The following is a 20,727-nucleotide window of genomic DNA, read 5'->3' as shown; positions in this document are numbered from 1 at the left end:
CTGTCTCCAAAATGCCCTCAAGTCAGAGACTTTTTGAGCACCAACATAATGCCACAAGGGGGAAATCCCACACCATGGTTTGTTTATGTTCAGTTACCAAAAATAGTGCCAAATTACGGTTCATTTCTGTGTAGCGGTGTAAAGAAGTCTAAGTGCAGTTCATGTCTCCTTCCCTAAGCTGTGTTGTCTTGTGTATGTGCAAGCTTCTCAAGCTCTGAAGGACGAAGATAGCAGATCCTGAGCGCTTTGGGTTGGAGCCTCCTTACATGCAGTGTCAGCACCTCTTCTGTCCCCTGAGCCCGAGGAAAGCTGCTGGTGGCCCTCCCCAGGGCAGCTCTGGCTTTGGGGCTAAGGGAATGTTTAACAAAAAAACTAACTTTCATTCTGTGCTTTTCTGCACCTTTGGGAATAGTCCTCTGATTTTCGTCTTGCTTCAACAGTGGCTGCATTGATGGTGAATTTCCCATTAAGGAAACATTCCTGTCATTGCAGAATAAATAACTGCTCGATGGTGGTGGTCTGCACTTCCTGTGCCCTGGGAGTTGTGCTGTGTGCTTTTCAGGATGTCTTGTCTTTGTAAGGTGAGGTTGGTCTGCTTGCTTCCTTGGGACTATCTTACAGGCAATGCAGTGTCAGTGCAGTGAAACAAAACTGAAGCTCTCCTTCAATTTCTGTGCTTTGCATAAACATTAACTAACCCTCACCTCCACAGGTCGAGCGAGACCTTGAAAGGATCAGTTTGGGTCTGATGCTTTCATGAGGCCATCTTTTCCTTCTTTCTGTTTCTTTATAGTAATCAATCTGAGACTTTCTGTTCCTAAATGGTCAATTAGTTGTATTTTATTAAATTATCCATCTCTTCAAGCTTATCAAATACTTTGGAGTTAAATATAGTTTTATGATTTAATAATTTGTTCTGTTTTATGGTATTTCTCTCGTCAGCTCTAGTTTTGGGTAATTGTAATTTCAATCACTGACACTCCCTCATACACACACACACACACACACACACACAAACATTTGCACACTCAAGGTAATGGCTTGCTTGCCGTTGATTTATGTGTGTGCATTTTGCATGTTTGTATGTATGTGTGCATGTGCATATGGAGGTCATATGGAGGACAACACTGGCTCTTGTTCTTCAGGCTCTGTACCTTTTTCCTGTTACTTGTCAATCAAACTGATGTGGATGGCCAGCTAGTCCCAGGGATGCACTTGTCCCACCTCCTGCTCCTGGATTACAAGTGTGCACTCACATGCCGGCTTTTTAAACATGACTTCTGAGGCACAAACTCAGGTCGCTGTGTTTTCAAGGCAAGCACTTGACCAATAGAGTACTCCCTAGCCTCATTCTGTTAGTTTTGAAGCCTGCCTTTGATTTTGTTAGCTCCACTGATTTCCTGACGTTCCTTTCTGCTCTTCTGCTTGATGAGTCCTTCTTTCTTTACCTTGGGACGTTTTGAATTTGGACCTTCTGCTTAGTTGGTACAATTATCTGCTGCTGTAGGGTTTTCTCCAGTGGTTTTACTTCATGGCTGAGCTTGCCCTAGCTGTGTCCGTATGTCTGGATCTCCCCTTATTACTGTTTCAGAGAAATTTTGCTATTTGAACTTTGTATTTTTTCTGTTGTCACAACAGTTTTAAATGATGGGGTTTAAAGAGATTCTAGTCTTTGTTTTGTGAAAATTTGTGCCTGTTCAGGGGTATGTAGATATCAGTATTACATTTTTGTTTTGACAAATAAATATACTACTTCACTTGGAATTTTTAGCATTGCAAAATGACTTATTAATTTTTTTTTTTTGCCCTGGGTTCATGGGTTCTTTTTGCTGTCGTGCTGAGAAGCCAGCTCTTTCTTAGTTGCACATTTCTTAAAGCACATTTCTTCTTAGTTGTAAAATAATGCTCCTGTGAGGGATTTTGGCAAAGCATTAATTTCAACTCCTCAACCATTGGCACAGTGCATATTAGGTCTGCCCTGGACAGCCTGATATTTTTGATAATTTTCTAAACTGTTCTGGGGAAGCCATCTCTATCTACATGCATTAATCTACTTAATTGTTGCAATATTTTAAAATTAAACATGATTTTAGCAATTGTTTATTTTCAAGGATAAATAAAATGGTACCTGTCGGGTGCTTCCATTTCTCACCTTTTGTATTTTACCAGGTAGTCCAAAAGTCAACAGGAAGGGACATCCTTTGGTCAGGAATGTGAAAACAGGAAGGAGGAAGTCTATTGGAAGTCTGCGTTGGCTGATTACACCCTCAGCTCTCCCATAGAGGATGTTCATTAGTGCGCGTACTGCGCTATTACCCAGCGTTAGAGTGCTCATGCCAGGCCTACGGAGTGTCAACTCATTACAGGAAGCAATGTTAACTAATGTTAACTAATGTTTCCTATACACAGGGATGGGATACTGTTAGCGAGAGCAAATTACAGGTGGAATTACACATGGTGGAAAACATAGCAAATCAAATTCAACATCAGAAATTTAGGAAAATACTTTTTGGCCTTTACTTCTTCATGGTGCTTAGGCAAGCCAGATAATCCTTTATAATGTGTCTCCATGTTCCAGTGCTGTAGAGGGACAAACCCTTAAAGGGGGTGAGGTGTGTTAGCTCTATTATAAAAAAATATTTGAATATTTTAAATTTTCACTGAACTTGAATCACATTGCTGTTATCTTAAAAGCATTAAATTATTTTATTAGATTTATTAATTTTATCTTTGTGTGTTTTGCCTGTGTGTTTGTATGTGCACCATGTGCATGCTTGGTACTATGAAGTTCAGAGAAGGGTCTGGGGTTTTGTAGGACTGGAGTTATGGATAGTTGTGAGCTACCATGTGGTGCTGGGAGTCAAACCTGGGTCCCCTGTAAGAGCAGCAAGGGCTCTTAACCTTTGAGCTGTGGCACTAGCCCCCTTAGGAAGCTTTTTAAGAGCACTGCAGCAAACTAGATATACTGTTTCATGGGTAAATATACAAAGAATGGGTGTTTTGTAACAACAAGTCTTTTCCAGGATTCTCTGACAAAGAAATTTGGTCTTGTGTTTTCTAGCCCCTCCCCTAAAGTTCTTAGGGACTCTCAGTTACTCTGCAGCCAGAGGATACCCCATTGGTCTGGTTACCCAATGGATTGTAGGATGCCTTAATCTTTCTTATTGTTGTTGTTGTTATTTTGTAGCAGTTCTGTATTACAGATGATCTGGGGGGAAAGCAAGCGGACATCGTCATCAGCACAGTAGTCCTGGGAGTTTGGAGCACTGTTTTCCTGTCGTCTCCCATTCCATCTGGGCTTTAGGGCCTTATTTCTAGATTACTGTGTGGTGCTTTATGTCATTGTACAAATTGACTAACAAGATGGCTCAGCTGGATAAGGAGCTTGCTGCCCAACCTTCTGACCTGAGTTCAGTTCCTGGAATCCACATGGTGGCTGGAGAGAACCTGCTCTCTCAGATTGTTCTCTGGCCTCTGCGTGCTCACCATGGCACAGGTGCATGTGAGTGCACACACATACAAATCACAGTAACTACATAAAGATGAAGGACATTGGCTAACTTATGATTTTAGCATCATCTGTACACAACACTAACATGACTACATCATAAAGTAATCTATTTGTAGGTATTTAATGTTGATGTAGAAAATAAGGCATAGTTTAATATTCAGTTAGTTTAATTAAAGAGTTAGTGTTGACTGCGTATCAGCTTCTGGTTCATGTTATACACACACTTTTTATGTATTTTAACTCAAATACTGACTTTGATAGTAAAATTATTTTTATTAATTTATTCTTCTCTCATAAATTACATCCCTACTGCAATAAAATTATTTTTATGTGTGTTCTTTAAGTACCTTAATACTTACAAAATTTCAGGTAGTGTGTAAGTATGTAACAGATAAAGGTTTATCCTGTACCGTGCTGATCACTCATAGAAACTTGAGATTGGAGAATTTTTGTTGTTTATAGTTCTGCTTCACTATTTTAAATACTTATTTTAAAGTAATGAGTAACACGATAAAATAGCTTTAAAAAGAAAAATAACCGGTTATGGTATATACCTTTAATCTCAGCATTCCAGAGGCAGGTAGATCTATGTTAGTTTGAGGTCATTTTTGTCTACATAGCAAACTCTAGGACAGCCAGGGTTACAAAGAGAGATCCTGTATTGAAAAACAAAGAAAAAAACCAAAAAAAACAAGGGAAAAAGCTTATTTTGTTTTATTTTGGTTTTATATTACTCAGATGTTAGGTTGCATGAGATGCACTTACATTGATGCAGTTTAAGATTGCTGAGGGCTATTGTTGGTGAAGAGTGCCCTCTGGTGACTGTTTTTTTCTTTTTTCTTTTGGTTTTTCGAGACAGGATTTCTCTGTGTAACTGCCCTAGCTGTCCTGGAACTAGCTCTGTAGACCATGCTGACCTTGAACTCACAGAGGTGCACTTCCCCCTGTCTCCCAAGTGCTGGGATTAAAGGTATGCACTACCATTGTCCAGTTTAGTGACTAATTCTTATCCACACACTTGTGGATAAACATGGAGTACACCGTCAGTTCTCAAGGAACTGGGAAATAAAAATATACTAAATAGGCAGGGCAGTGGTGGTGCTCTCGGGGGGCAGAGGCAGGCAGATCTCTGAGTTCGAGGCCTGTAGTGATATTTTGTTTATGTTTTAACAAATAAAGCTTGCCTTATCAGAGAGCAGAGCTAAGCCACTAGAGTCCAGGGAGTAATAGATATACCTTTAATCCCAGCAGAGACAGAGGCAGAGAAATCTCTGTTAGTTAGTGGCCACCCTGGACTACACAAGATTGAATATGTCTAAAAGAGAAACAGAGCTCACACAAAGGTGATCCCAGCACTTGGGTTCCCACGTCTTTAATCTCAGCACTAGGGAGGTGGAGACAGGAGTGATTGGCTGGGTGGAGAGAGGAATATAAGACGGGAGGAGACAGGAGAGCAGTGCATTCTGAGGTTTGGTGGAGACAGATGCCTTTGGGAGATGCAGTCTGAGGACCATACCTCGCCTTTGGTCTTAGCATTGATAGAGGTAAAAGAACACTCTAATGGCTGGTCGTTCTGCTTCTCTGATCTTCAGCATTAACCCCTATATCTGACTCTGGGTTTTTATTATTGCTACCAATTAGAATTCATGCTACAGAGGCCGGTTTGGTCTACAGAGTGAGTTGTTCCAGGACAGCCAGAGCTGTTACATGGAGAAACCCTGATGTGAAGAAAATCAAAACAAACCAAACAACAGAAACATACTAAATAAATTTGATGTGATATATGAATAAAAAGATAGTATAGACTTTGTGTAGAAGACCTGGGAAAGTTCCATGTAACTGGAGAGTTATCTAGTAGCCATCTTGAGCTGAAACTGAAAAGAACTGTAAGATATGTATCGAAGCTTATGTAGGATAAGGCATCTTTGGAATGGAATTTTCCTCAAAATTAAGTTGTTTCTTGAGCAAATGTTTTATTCATCTAAGTTAGGTGGAATCTATTTTGTTTAAAAGAAAATAATTTTGGATTATGTAATTTTTTTTTTAAAATAAAGGGCCTTTCTCCCACATGGCATCTCCTTCAATATCTTTGAGTAATGCTTTACCTCCCTATTCCTTACAAGTTGTTTTGGAAATTCAGAGCCTTAAGCATATCTGAAAAGGTCTATATTTTCAGGTCTGTCTCTGGCTCCAGCTTCAGGGTCTCAGGTGAATTCTGCACTGCTTCTGAAGAAACAGCATCACTGGAAGACCGGATTATACTCTCAGTCTGTAACAGCCAAGAGTGAGAGTGTAACTAGAAACAACACGGCCACTCAGGCTGTAACAAATAGAATATCAGAGTGTAGCTTCTTATACGCATGCACGCACACGCACACACCTTAGCTTACATTTTGCTATGTAACTGTGCCCGTTTACTGACTGGATACTTTATGTATGTCCCATTCTGAAAGAGCTGTCATAGTTATGGTCTTTTGTTTAAGGAAGGAGCTTAAAATCTTGCCTTTTCAGTTGCCACGTGATGATTGATAACAGCTTCGTGAGTGTTTAAACTTACTGACTTAACAAAACCCTTTTTTGAACCTGGTGTTAATATATATTGGATAGGTTATAGGATGGTTTTTAATAAATTTTGGAAATTTATAATCAGTTTTTTTGTAGTTATATTTAAAATTGTCTTCATAGGAGCATTTAAAAATGTTTAGTTTGTGAAAATATAGTAGTCATGATGATTAATTATTTTATTAAATATATTTAATATAAATCAAATATATTTTATATTAATAAGAGATATTCAGAATCTGAGAATTTTACTTTAGTTAAATAGAAATGATAAGTAATTTCATTAATATGAAATATTACATTTTTATTACAAACATGTTAAGAATAATAGGCTAGAAATTAAGCTTGATTTGGCGTGTGAAGAACTGATGAGAAGCCAGCGAGAATGCCTGTACTTGGAGGACAGAAAGCAGCTTTCATTGCTGGAGATGCAGGTTAAATCTGCTATGTCACTTGAGTGGCAGTGGAAGCACCCTCGCGGCTGATACTTGAAAAGGTGGAAAGGGGTGCACAGGTCTCGAGAGTAGGTGGCCCATGCAGTCTTGCCAGAGACAAAGTAGTGGGTTTTTTTTTCCCAAAAAGTTTTAATAAAAATATAAAAATGTGTCTTTTTATGGTGGTGGCCATCATAGTATCTTTCCGCATAATAACATGCAAACATTGTCCTGGACCAGCTCTTTCTTGTCTGTACATCTCACATGTCCTGTAAGAAAATGAAGGATTCTGGAATAGAGGGAAAATGCTTATTTTATTTGGAAAAGAAACTATAGTTTTTTTTTTCAGTAAAAATAGGAGATATGTGGAATTGAGAATTAAATTCTTTGAGATTACATCAATTTTTCTCAAAGTTTAAATGTTTTAGAGAAAAAATTATGTTTTGGGAACCAATATATTTTATTTTATTCTCAGATAGTGTAGTGGACTTACTATTTATAATGAAGACACAGTGAAAGAAAAAGTATTGAAAATAGTTATGAGGATATGTGCTCTTTGATTTAAAAAAAATCTGATTATCAGAGATGAAAGTTCTTTTTTATATTTCTTTGGAATTAAATTTTTTTCATCAGAAATACTTTTTCTTTACCAAAATAAAGCTGTGAAATATACCAGGCAGTGATGGTGTTTGCCTTTAACCCAGTGCTTGAGGGTCAGCTTGGCCTACAAAGCTAGTTCTAGGACAGTCAGGGCTATTACACAGAGAAGCCCTGTCTCGAAAAACCAAAGCAAAAAGCAAAACTATGAAATATTACTAACTCTGTTCATATGCAGAATGAAATGTGTGTATCTATCAGAACACTGGTCTCTTGATTTAGCAGATTACAGTTGATAATAAACGCATCAGTTTCTACTTCATCCATTTTAACATTTAGAATCTTCATGTTGTACCAGCATCATTACCTTCACAGAGTCGTCTTTCTCTAGATAGTCTAAATTTTATATTTTCTCTAATTTTTAAATTTTCTTGTTTTTATATTTTCTACCACTAGGTGGAGTCCTATACAAATAATTTGGAAAGGCATCTGTGAAAGATAATTCTCGTTTAAATCCAACAGCCTCATAATATTAGATAACCAGATGTTACAGATTAGCTTGTAACACTCAACTTTGTTGTATGAGATATGAGAAGATAATATGGACTGTAGCTTTAAATAGTTAAGTCATGTTTAAGAGGCTTTGTGCATTCTTAGTTGCTAAAATTAAAATATGGGAATAAAATCTTCAGTGTAGTATAAGTCACGTGTTTTTGTTGTAAACCACGTGCTTTTGTTGTTGTTATGTAGCATAGAATCTTGCCAGAAGACTTTTGTGCTAAGCATTTGGAAGGGTGGCTGAATTTTTTTAAATATATTTTTTAAAAAATTGATTCTTTGGAAATTTCCCATGATGCACCTCAGACCCTCCCATTTCCCAGTCCTCCCATGTCTGCTTTCCACCCTTGTAGCCTCCTTCCTAAAAAAAGGAAAGAAAAGAAAAGTGGTCAAAAAAGCAAAACAAAACCCAAGGCTGGATGATGGTAGTGAACATCTTTAATCCCAGCACTCAGGAGGCAGGGACCCATGGATCTCTGTGAGTTCAAGGCCAGCCTGGTCTACAGAGCAAGTTACAGGAAAGACTTCAAAGCTACACAGAGAAACCCTGTCTCAAACAAAAGAAAACAAACAAACAAAAACCCAAAACAACAACAGCCAAGCCCCAACTTGCTCCTCTGTTTGGGCCGCCTTCCACCACACATTTGTTCCTCTTAGTGGCCTTGGGAGCTGTGGTGTGCCACACAGTGGACCTTTTGCCCCAACAGCTTTAGTTACAAATGTTCATTGCAATGAGTTGTTGTTCTGGTTCAAGACCTCTGGCTTCTGCTACGCCATCAATACTGGACCCTCACTGAAACTACTCTTGGATGTTCTGCTGTTGCCTTGAGTCGTGGAAATAGATCCTACAGTTATGGTTCTGCAGGACCAGCCCTATCATGAGCCCCTGCAGCTCATAGATGGGGTGGCCGTTGGGGAGTACATATGGGGATAGATACGAGGGACTCAGAACCTTGGATGTGGGCCTGGTTAGTAGCTGGGTTGGTCAGCCTGGGCCTCCTCCAGGACCATCCCCTCAGGTGAGGTGCTGGGCCAGCTCTCTCATTCTGCCCTCCCCCTTCACCATCAAGGCCAACTCTCCTGCTCCCATGCCACCACCTCATACTGCAAATGAGCTTCCCTGAGTGTGGTGACAGCGAGGGCGGTACCACCTCTCCCATTCTGCCCCTTCTCCCTCCTCTCTCACCACCCCCCACAGGCAGGTGAGAGGGTGGGGCTAACCCTCCCAGGGCCAGCCAGGGTTGGGCCTGCTCAATAAGGTCCTCAACATGGGCGTAGGCAGCAGTCCAGACCATGTCATCCAGACATGGTCATGAACTTCAACATAGTCCCCAGTTACAGTAGGGTCGTGGACCTAGACATGACCCTCAGTGGCAGCACAGGCACAGACATCACATGGCCTCAGGTGGCAGCGCAGGCCACTCCCATCATCCTGTTCCTCACCACCAGTTCCACTTTTCTCCACAGCACATGAACCACTCTGCTTCTCTTTCTTTCACTTTTCTCCACCATGCTTGCTCATCATGATGCTGCCCGTTGGCCACTGTCTTCTGCCTTCCTGTTCCCTGACTAAACTTTTACCTTGACATTGCTGTTAGTGTATGGAGGACTAACGTACCACCTTAATGGGCAGGAGAGATGGCTCAGGGGTTAAGAGCAGGGGCTGTTCTTCTGGGGACCTGGGTTCAGTTCTTACCACTCACATGGCAGCTCATAACTGTCTGTAACTTGAGTCCCAGGGAGTCTGATGTCATCTTCTGGACTCTAGGGGCTCTGCATTCACATGGTGCACAAACATACGCACAAACAGCACAACTCACATAAAAGTCTTTTTAAAAAGGACCACCTTAGTGCATGTGGAGTAGCATAGCATTTACCAGTTTTTTCAGGTTCTGTCTTGCTAGTCTGTCATATTTATGAATAAGTGTGTTTGTAGGAGCTTGGTTAGGCTTCCCACTAGATACTAGAAATCCTGGGGAAATTTAAAAAAAATATTTTTGTTAAACTTTATGTCACTTAAAACTTTAGAATAGTAATATAACTTCCACTAATATTTTAAGGCAACATAGTAATCAACCTTGAGTTAGATGCTGAGTGACTCTGCTCACTTTCCTTCCCTGCAAATCAGTTTCAAAGAGTAACCGTGATCATTCAAGGGAAATGGTTTTTCAGAGAAGCACGGAGGGACTTCAGTGTTTCCCCCTCATGTCTTGCTCCTCATTTTATTGCATTTGTAACTTACTGCTGGCTAACGATTAGCCATGCCTCAGTTCCCATCCCTCTTCCTGCCCATCTTGATTTCACCTGATGGGTGCAGCAGTGCACATAGGGATCCCCTGCTGAGTCATTATCAGTTGCTGGCCTTCAAAGGTGATCTGTGTGGCCAGTGCTTTCCATCCACAATGCATGTGCTGCTTACTGCTGCTCCCTGGAAACTCTCATAACGCAATATTTTTTAAATTATTCTAGATCAGGTAGATTTGGGATTAAATTTTGACTGTGTTTTTTATGTGACTTTAGACTTATGTGTTAATCTTCCTCAAGTGCTTTTGAAAACTGGGCTGCTAGCACAGTGTGCTGTGGAGGTGTGGCGAATACTTAACAAGGGCCTGTGTGAGAAGCACTGACCATGTAGTAAGCGCTCGGTATTTTTATTACCACCATCACTAACTAAGACATAAGCAGCTCTCCCGACTGTACCACACCCCCCCAGCGTCTTACATGGGTTCTGGGGATCCTAACTCCAGTTCCTGTGCTTTTATGACAAGTGCTTTGACGACTGAATCTGAACTGTGAACTCTCCTACATGAGACTGACTATATACCACACAATATTGAACTCAAATGTATCTCTCATAGCCCATTTGAATCAAAATAGGTGGCCAATTGTTTTGATCGCTTGTACCAAAGGGATTTCTTAGGATGTAAGATTTTCAATTAAACCCAGAGAGAGCAGCCTTTGACAGACTTGGGTGACCTGTCACCCTCTCCTACTTCCTGTTCTTCCTCTTGCACTTCCCTTTCCCCACTCCTTCCCCCTTCTCCTTCAGTTCTTCTCCCCCTCCTTTTCCCCAGAAAGAGGATCAGAGACCTGGAGGAGGTGAGGGAGACAGATCATATGGGAACACACATTTGCAGGTCACAGGACAGGAATGGACTTGATGTGTTCAAGAATTTACAAAGATGGGACTGGAGAAGATGGCTCAAAAGTTAAGAGCACTGGCTGCTCTTCCAAAGGTTCTGAGTTCAGTTCCCAGCAACCACATGGTGGCTCGCAACCATCTGTAATGGAATTCTTAGCTCTCTCTGGCATGCTTGCAGACAGAACACTCATACCTAAAAAAGTACATAAATAAATTTTTCTTTTTGAAAAAGGAAAAAAAAACCAGAATTTGTGAGGAGGCCAGTGTTGCCGGCACAGAATTATTAAAATGGAGATTAGAAAGTAGGAAGTGAGGGCAGGGAGGTAACATGCAGCAGAATTGTATAGAGCTTTACAGGGCTGATGCAAGAGAAAATGATTTGAGTATAAGATCTTCTATTTTAATAAGATCATCTCCATTATACATCATGTGTCTACTGTGTTGGAAAAATGCTGGAAGGTGGAGGCAAAGCAGGGTCATACCAGTAGGAAGCAGTTGGCAATAATTTAAAGCAGGACGTGTTGCTGGCTTAGACGAGGGTGATATCCGTGGATGTGATAGGTTTGCTAGATCAGAGGTGGCCAACTTAAACAAAACAAAACATTTATTATTTATTTTATGTGTATGTATGTAAGTACACATGCTGTGTGTGTGCATGTATGTACATGTTCCATGGCATAGGCAGGGAGGTCAGAAGACAGTTTGTGGGAATTGGTTCTATTCTTCTGCCATTTGGGTTCTGGGGATCCAACTCAAGTTGTCAGGCTTGGTCGCAGACAGGGTCATCTGCTGAGCATCTCAGCAGCCTGTCAGCCTTTTGAGACTGTGATGTGATGCTGTCATTTACACATTTGTTGGGCTGCATTCATCACTGTCCTGGACCATAGATTGGATATGCCTGTGCTAAATCATCTGTGGTTAGGAGTGGGAGAAAAAAAGCCGGGGACAATTTCAGGTTTTTTTTTTTTTTTCTGAGAAATAATTAAGTGGAGTTTACTAAGATGAGGAAGAGTATGGAAAAAGCAGCTTTCGGGGAACTGGGTTAGGAATTCTCTTTTGAATAAACTGAAGATTAATGCCCATCACACTTTTGTCTGGGCAGATATGAGTTTGAAGTTTGAGAAGTTAGAGGTGGAAATGTAAATTTGGAAGATGTTTGTGTGTTTATAGAGTCAGGCTGAAATTGAGTATATGAATGAAAAAGAAGATGGCCAAGACCAGAGTCTCATTCTAGCAAAGCACTCAAAGAGCCCAGGTTTTTAATTATCATCCTATAATGTGTCTACTGCTAGTAGCACTTAACTCATTAAAAAAATGAGGCCTGCAGCTGCCCTCAGAGGCTTTGATGTGCTTGGGGAAACAAAATAAATAGCATATATTAATATTTAAGTTACAATACAGAGTAGTATATGAGAAAATGTTGGAGTAACTGTCAAGGACAACAACTTTATCTGTCTTAAAGTGGAAAATATTACTTCATATAGAAATGATTGACAAAGACCTGGTGGAAGAAAACGGAACTTGCACTGAACCTTGAACAAGAGGCAGTGGCTGGTGCAATGTCCTCCAGGTTCAACACTCTGTAGAAACAACTGCTAGATTCTATCAGAGGTGCTGTGCACACAGTTCTGCTTGATAGAGCACGTGGATGCTTCCTGCAGTTAGCAGTGGGAAAGGCACTTGGGCGGGGTAAAGGAGAGGTCCAGGGATGAGTTTCCATTTGTCTTCCCCTAGTGGCATTGTGTGGGCAGCCCTTCCTCTGTTATCAGTGAAGTCCCTCGCCTTGATGTCCAGAGCTCTTCATTAGGGTACAGTCATGTGTGTGGGACTAATTGCCCGTGTAAATGTGGCTCACTGCCCACCTTGCTGACCTTAGTTTTCAGCCTCTAGATTTATGAGGCCCCACTTTCATAAATCGTACTGTTATGGCCTCCACGTAAACAGACAAGACATTACACAAAGTGTTCACTTCCAGAGCCAAAGACAAGCTTACTGCATAGTAAAGGAGTTGATGTATCACCCGTTCTACGGAGTTAGCATGAGCTGAACTTTGTACCATGTTTTTAAATGTTGTGGTAACCACAATATGATTCTGTACTTGAGGATCTAAATCTTGGAATCAGATGGCCAAGATGCATATTCCAGTTATAAATTTTGAATTGTGGAATTTATGGCAGTTATAATGAATAATGTATCCAAAAAGCAAGGTTAATAACAATATCCACCTTATAGCCTTATTGTGAAGATGAGTCACTATATTGCTTTCAGAATAGGTTCTGACACATAGTAAATGCTGTAAAAGTAATGAGTTTCTTCACGTATTTTACTCACACTATTGATTCAGTTTTGAGTCTTAGTATATTAAGGAGTAATATTTGACCCCTATCTCCTAAGCCTTAAGACTTTTATTTCTGGACACCTAGGTATATATTTAGAGGGCTTCTCAGTCTTTGAATATTAACATACTGAAAAAGAAATGAAACATTTTCCTTTAAAATTGTTTCTAATGAAGGTCGTAACTGTCCAATTCATTTACTTACTTAGATGTTAAATCTCTAGTTGCTGCAAAGATTGTGCTTAATAGGAAAAGCTTTTGGTGAACTGAGAAGTTAATTTCAGTTTTTTTTTTTTCATACAGGTCTGTGTATGATGATCAGCCAAATGCGCACAAGAAGTTTATGGAAAAGCTAGATGCTTGTATCCGCAGCCATGACAAGGAGATTGAAAAGATGTGCAACTTCCACCATCAGGGCTTTGTAGACGCTATCACGGAGCTTCTTAAAGTAAGGGCCGGTGCAGAAAAATTGAAGGTAGGAAATATGTTCAGCTTCTCTTTGCTTTATACTCATTAGGTTGTGCAATACTATAACATTCTGGCCATTGACTGCACTTTCAGAAAGTAAATAATATATGTACTGGAGAATGTTCCTGGCTCTCCACTAACACAGCTGTCAACACTACAACAGGAATGCTTCTTACCTAATAGGATGTCTCCATGCAGGAAGTGTGCTAAAACACACAGACAGGGAAAGGCCTATTTACAGTTTTAAAAACAGTGATAAATAGTCTTAAAAAGCTGTCCTCACAAGGTGGTGGAGGCGCACCCTTTTAACCCCAGCACTTGAGAGGCAGAGGCAGAGGCAGAGGCAGGTGGATCTCTGTGAGTTCAAGGCCAGCCTGATTTACACAGTGAGTTCCAGGATAGCCAGAGCTGTTACACAGAGAGACTCTGTCTTGAAATACAAAAAAAAAAAAAAAAAGCTATCCTCTAAAGTCATGAAAATTTTACTATAAATGATTTTATGCTGTCATTTAATTTTGTTAAAGAAAGTTGCTCACATATTCTGCCATATTGGAAGCATTATTTATTAAATTGGATTTGTTCAGTAAGCATATAAAAAGCTTAATTATAGGAATTGTTTTATCTTTTCATTCAAAGTGCTTATCAGGCAGAATGCAAAGATTCTGATTAGAAGAAGCATCATATAAAGGCTATTCAGATAACAAGAGACCAGACACCATCATGAGGTCACTGAGCACCTCTGCTCTGCAGCTAATGAGATTTTAATAAACGAGAATGTGCTTCCTCATACGATGACCTAATGAGTCACTTAATATGTGGGAAAATCCAGGCTGAGCTTTGGCTGCACCTGCAGCTTGAGCATGTTGCTCTGGGTTGAGATTTCTGTGTCTGATGTTAATCAACCTCCCAGGGTTTACATTCAGAAAGTATGAATGTTTAATTACCGTAAAATGCAATCGCCATTTCCTGCGGACAGTGAATGGCACATAGAGCTCATTGAAGTTATCAAAAAGGGACCAGTGGTCAATTGGGTCAGTGATTTGAATTGTTTGACAGACTCAGAAAAGCAAGTAAAGTTCAAAAATCCTGAGTAAATTTGAGAAGTTTGCCACAGAATCTGTTAGAAAGAACTGTCACAATCAATTGAAGTTAACAAAAGTCCTTTTCAATCAAAAGTTCAAGTTCAAGCTGTAGAGTTAATTTGAATTTGCATTTCTTTGTTCTGAGTTTCTCATGAAGCATGATCTGATTACAAGGGTGAGCAGTTGCTTCAGGGCAGCTTTATGTACGTTTGTCTAACTAAGGCGAAATTATTTTTAAGGTGCAAGTTACTGATACCAACCGAAGGTTTCAAGATGCTGGAAAAGAGGTAAGAAAAGAATGGATGGAGAGCTGGGTGGATGAATGAGAAGAGGGAGGGAGGGAGGAAGGGAGAGAGAGAACTCAGTATATATGGGTGCCATGTAACCTTAAAATTGTCAACACTTTATTTTCCAAGGTGATAGTACAAACAGAAGATATTATTCGGTGTAGAATTCAGCAGAGAAACATTATAACCGTAGTAGAGAAATTGCAGTTATGCCTCCCAGGTGAGTCAGACGATGTACCATATGTTTGGTGTGGTAAAATTATAATTCGATGGTACTGCATAGTCATCTTCCCTGTAGGGATTACAGATTATTGTGATTGCTTCCTAGTACTGCCTCTGGTTGCCTTTCATGCTTGCTCCTCTGGATTTCTGTGAGTTTTACAAAGTAAATGTTTCCACTTCACCTGTTGCCTAAACATCTTTGCATTTCCTCTCTGTCAGCTGGCCATCTGGGTCACCTCTCCACCGTTACCCCACCTCCATGCTTCTCTGTTTTCCCTCTCAAGAGTGTGTTTCAGCTTTTCTTCTGGTCTTTATCTAATCTGCCTGATTTTTTTTTACCTCTAGTTTTTCCATTGCTTTATGTTTGTCACCTACCAGGCTGACTTTGCTTTGTTCCCAGCCTCATTTTCAATAAAGTAAAGAAACACTGTAAACGCTAGGCCTCCCCTCTTTTGCCTCTCCAATTGCTTTTTGGAAAGACTTAGTTCTTGGTCTGGCTCAGATATTACTGGGATATCACATAAATTCTCAAGAACTAACCAGTATTTCTTAACCTGGACTTACTATGTTGTAAGTTGGATGCACACTGTTCAAAAAGAGCAGGTATATGCCATTTCTTTTTTTTTCACGTTATCAGTGAAATCCATCTCAAGATCTGCTTTAACTTAGCTCCTCATTAGGAAGAGACCTAACCCTCCATATAATACCATGCATACTAGTTATGTGATAGAAGTTTAGCTTAGAATATAAATGATTTTGTCAGTAGTTTTTATTGACTAAGATAAATATTTTGTTTTCTCACTAATGAGAATAGCTTTTCTTAGAACTCCTACAAGTCCACTCAGTTGAGTACATAGTGGACCAGGGATATTTACATATTAACCTTGAATAAATAGAATGCTAGTTTTCTAAAGGTTTTAGGGTTGAGAGACGCCTTGAATGGGGTTTTATAATGCCTCTGCTGCCGTAGATACATTGTGTTAACCTTGAAGACACTTCTTCACTGGATGCTTTGCCGTTTGTCACCTTGGATAGTAAGCCTAAATGTGTGTACTGGTGGAGAGTTGGGTTCAGCACACGCCTTACTGGGCTGTGACAGTGGCTCTGAGCGTGTGAATACTTACTCTTTGTTGCCACACCCAGAGCCTCCCCTCCCCAAATCTGCCTTTTGATGAACAACACGTACATTTCCCCATGTGTCAATCATTATGGAAGATATTGGGATTATACAGTTCAAAGTGTATTATTTTATTGAATAATTTCATTTCTGAGGCTTTGTGGAAGCATTGACATAAATATTCTTTGCTGGGTTTATTTTGACTGTTGTTAGAACTCACTGTGCCATTAGCATTTGACAGTTTTCTTTCTTTGTAGATTCGGTGTGAATTTCACTGTGTAGTCAGTTATATTACAGTCGTGCTATTTATGTTGAGTCAGGTGAATCTCACTGTCACTCAATTTTCTTTCTCAAGTACCTAAAATAGAAACTTCTAATTCCAATTCTGGAAAGAGATATTCGTAGTTTCTGAATAGAATAATTATTAATAGGTTCCTGTCTCATTGCAGGTATCAGTATATTCAGGCGTTCCAGCTTTAATATGTTAATGTATATAATGTTCACTATGTGCAAATTAAACCATTTCCATTAACAACACATAAAACTTTTACTCAAGAATATTAGCTCACCACGTTGTAGCACAGAGAAGACAACGAACTTGTTGTGTCAGTGTCCTTTTCTTACGAAGCTCACCTGTTGTTTTCCCTGCAGTGCTGGAGATGTACAGTAAGCTGAAAGAGCAGATGAGCATGAAAAGGTGAGCTCACTTCTCTGTGTCTCGGTAAGCACAGGGCAGCTCTGTCTTCAACCTTTTCCATGCAATGGGCTTATCACTATCACTCAGTAAAGCGGACTGTAGCCGTGTACCTACGAGTGCTTGTCCTTTAGAGGTGACATGAAAGATTGATAAAGGATAAACAGACAGCTCAACAGGAGTCAGGATTTTGTTAACTTACTGCATATTTTGCTATAATAAGGGCTGAGTGTAGGATGAAGGCAGAGTACAGGTGGTTATAAGTTCACAGCCAGGACAGCGTTCTTCACCTTCTGCCTCGTAATACAGATGAAAATGTGACATACAAAGTAATATGGCGTGGTTTATTAATTGCCATAGGAGCATTGATGAAATGATGTTCAAGATGTTTAAATGAACAACTCCAAAGTAACACTGAAAAACCAAAATAAAGAAGACACGTGTGAATTGGGAAATAATTTTTAATTATTTATAAACAGTTATAACATGTAATGTACAAATCTGTATCAGTGAATGCCTTGCTTTATATATATATAGTACTATACCTTGAATTTCAGTAGGTTTGTCAATTTGTATTAGTTTATAGAATAGTAATTTTCCATTATTAAACATATATAAGACAGAAAAGTCTTTTGTTTCTATACTATTATGTTCTCTTTTTGTGCTATGCATTCTCATATTTTAAACTTCAAAAAGTTTTATGTGTTTGCTGCAAAAAAAAAACAAGCAATCTACTCCTACCCCCAAGCCCACCAGGGGTTAATTTTCCTTCCTTTCAGGGACCAGTTCTTCTCATGGGGCAAAAACTTTTACTCATCACCAGTCATTTTGACCTCTACACCTTCAACTTTAAAAGTGTGTAAAGTGTCTTCAAATGATGTTGACCGAGGTTTCTGTCCTACCCGCTCCTACAGCCGTTCAATCCCAAAGAACCACACACAGGTCTACATTAATCATAAACTGATGGGCTTATTAGCTCAGGATCCTTATTAACTCATAACTTATATTAGCCCATAATTCTTGTCAGTGTTAGCCATTTAGCTTGGTACCTTTTTTGGTGAGGCAGTCACATCTTGCTTCCTCTGTGTCAGGGTGACGACTGCAGACTGAATCTTCTTTCCAGAATTCTCCTGTTCTCATTGCCGCGCCTATACTTCCTGCCTGGCTACTGGCCAATCAGCACTTTATTAAAATACAGTTGACAGGGTACAGACCATTGTCCCACAGCAAAATGACTCTTACTGTTTTCCAGTTTAGGGGTTTATCTGTTTTTTCAGTGATGTAATCTAATAGTTATAATCAGATTTTCTCTACCATGCCCCAAATATTGTCTTCTTTCCTGCCTGAAAAATTGTTTCTTATGTGGGTTTTTTTTGTCCATTTTTATTTTATTAATAATCCAATAATCATTATTTTAGAGACAGGTCTCACCTGTAACTCAAGCTGGGCTGGACCTCTTGTAGCCTCAGACTTGCAGCGGCCCTGCCTTCCAGCCTCTCTAGTGCTGGACTGAAGGTGTGAGGCTCCACACTTCTGAAGATGCTGCCCTCCCCTCTAGTTGTTCTTTTGCCATTCATGAAAAGTTCAGGTCAACTCTTGTAACTTAGGACACTTTGTATTTGTTTGTTTGTTTGAGACAGGGATTCTCTGTATAGCCCTGGCTGTCATGGAACTCAATTTGTAGACCAAGGTGGGCCTCGAATTCACAGAGCTCCGCCTGCCTCTGCCTCCTGAGTGTTGGTATTAAAGGTGTGTGCCAGCACTGTCTGACTGGGATTACTACTTTTAATCTGTTTTCTTTGCTCCTTTTTTTCTGATTATTGCTGTAGAGTCATGAATATTTTAAAAATAAATGCATTAGTTTATTATTATCTTTATTCTATTTGATGTACAGATTGTTCCAGGTCAGTGTAGAGATTTTCAAGCCAGTTTGTGTCCTCTTGGTGTGCTTTCCTGCTGCATAGTACGATGTTCCTGGCTCTCACTGCGCTCTTCTGCTCGCGCCTGTGCTTCTTTAATAGTTCTATTAGAATAGTATTATTATTAGACAGCAGCACTATTTAGAAACTAAGATTTGCCTGCAGCCTGGGCTCATCACACTCTCACTCACATGTGCACGAGCGCACACACACGCGCACACACATACACACATGCACATGTGTGGGCAATCTTATAAGCTTTCTTCTTTCCAGGTGTGTTCTCTCTGCCCTCTCTCTTCCATGGTTGCTATTGGGAAGTCTGAAGTCATTCTCATTTCTTTTTCTTTTGATTGCTTTTTTCTTTGCTTTTGTTTTGTTTTGATTTTTTTGGTTTGTTTGTTTGTTTCTGAGACAGGGTTTCTTTGTGTAGCCCTGGTTGTTCTGGAACTCACTATGTAGACCAGGCTGTCCTCAAACTCATAGAGATCCATCTGCTTCTGCCTCCCAGGGCATTAGAGGTATGCGCAACCAGCATCCGGCTTCATTTCTTAACTTTGCCCTTAAAAAACAAACAAAGAAAAACTTTGTCCTCTGTGTTCTGTAAATTCTTTATGATATGTTTTAATGACATGTTTGTTTTCAGTGTGCCTGATAGGTTCTTGGGGAGTCACCTTTTAAAATAATCTGTATTTATTTTATGTATTTGAGTATTTTGCCTGAATGTTTGTATGTGTACTGTGTGTGTGCTTGGTGCCTGCAGAAGTCAGAAGTAGATACTGAATTCCTTGGGCCTGAAGTTACAGTTGGTTGTGAACTGCCATATGGATGCTGGAAACCAAACTGTGGTCCTGGTCCTCTGCAAAAGGAGCAAGTTTCCTTAATTGCAGATCCATTTCTTCAATCCTGGGAGCCACACTTTAACTTGGAAACTAATCTTTAATCTGATAACACGTTTGGAAATTTTCTTGATATAAATTTTTCTAAGAGTACTGACCTATTCTCTCCCCTTCCCTCCTTACTTCTATCCTTCCCTCTCTCCCTCATTTTCTTCTTTCTTCCCTCAGAAACAGCATCTCACTATATCCCACTATATGCTTGAACTTATGACTGTTGTGCCTCAGGCTTCCGAATACTGGCATGTAGCAAGCTTTCTTATCAGACTCTCTTTGGACCTTCAGTCCACAAATAATGATCTGGAGACTTATTATTAATTATAAAATCTCAGCTTTAGCTTAGGCTTTTCCCCAACTAGCTCTTATAACTTAATTAACCCATATTTTTTAAATCTGCATTCTGCCACATGGCTTGATTACCTTAGCTCAGTATGGCATGTCCGACCTGCTGTCTGCTGGTGAAATCCCCACACCTAGTTTCCTCCTCCCCTTTCTCTCTCTCCCTGGAGATCCCACCCTCCTCTCCTGCCTAACTATTGACCATTCAACTTCTTATTAAACCAATCAGAAGGTGTCTTAAGCAGAGACACATTTTTACACTATACACAGATATTCTGCAACCCTGGCATGACAGACGTGAGCCATGCCCTGTCACAAGTTCTTTTTTCCTATTGTCTTTCAGTTTAAAATATTTTCTAGTTTTCCTTGGATCTTTGAAACGTAGGATATTTATATGTTTATATACTGAATCCCGGAACCATTTCACTATGACATCTTGACCAAGTTACATACTGTTTTAGTTTTCTTATCATATATAAATATCATTGGTTGCCAATAGATTATACCTCAGAGGGTTGAAAGAAAGTATTAGCCCGTGAAAGTCTGTGTCAGTTTCTCTGGGGCACA

The 20,727-nt window shown here is 39.8% G+C and overlaps 1 protein-coding gene across 3 annotated transcripts in view; it reads left to right on the top strand.

Annotated features, from left to right (window-relative positions):
• The window catches only part of Exoc6 (exocyst complex component 6), a 156,510-nt gene that overhangs the window by 31,864 nt on the left and 103,919 nt on the right, over positions 1–20,727 (top strand). For all 3 annotated transcript variants that reach the window (XM_085693835.2, XM_048438928.3, XM_085693836.2), the window contains exons 2-5: positions 13,443–13,614; positions 14,929–14,976; positions 15,106–15,196; positions 16,967–17,012. In XM_085693835.2, the coding sequence (XP_085549961.2) occupies positions 13,443–13,614; positions 14,929–14,976; positions 15,106–15,196; positions 16,967–17,012 (357 nt within the window). The remainder of the gene's footprint in view (positions 1–13,442; positions 13,615–14,928; positions 14,977–15,105; positions 15,197–16,966; positions 17,013–20,727) is intronic.

This window comes from Myodes glareolus, chromosome 7 (assembly GCF_982192425.1).
Source record: "Myodes glareolus chromosome 7, mMyoGla1.1, whole genome shotgun sequence".
NCBI classification, from domain to species: domain Eukaryota; kingdom Metazoa; phylum Chordata; class Mammalia; order Rodentia; family Cricetidae; genus Myodes; species Myodes glareolus.
Note: the sequence above shows the minus strand (reverse complement) of the source record. Positions and strands in the feature narration are given on the sequence as shown.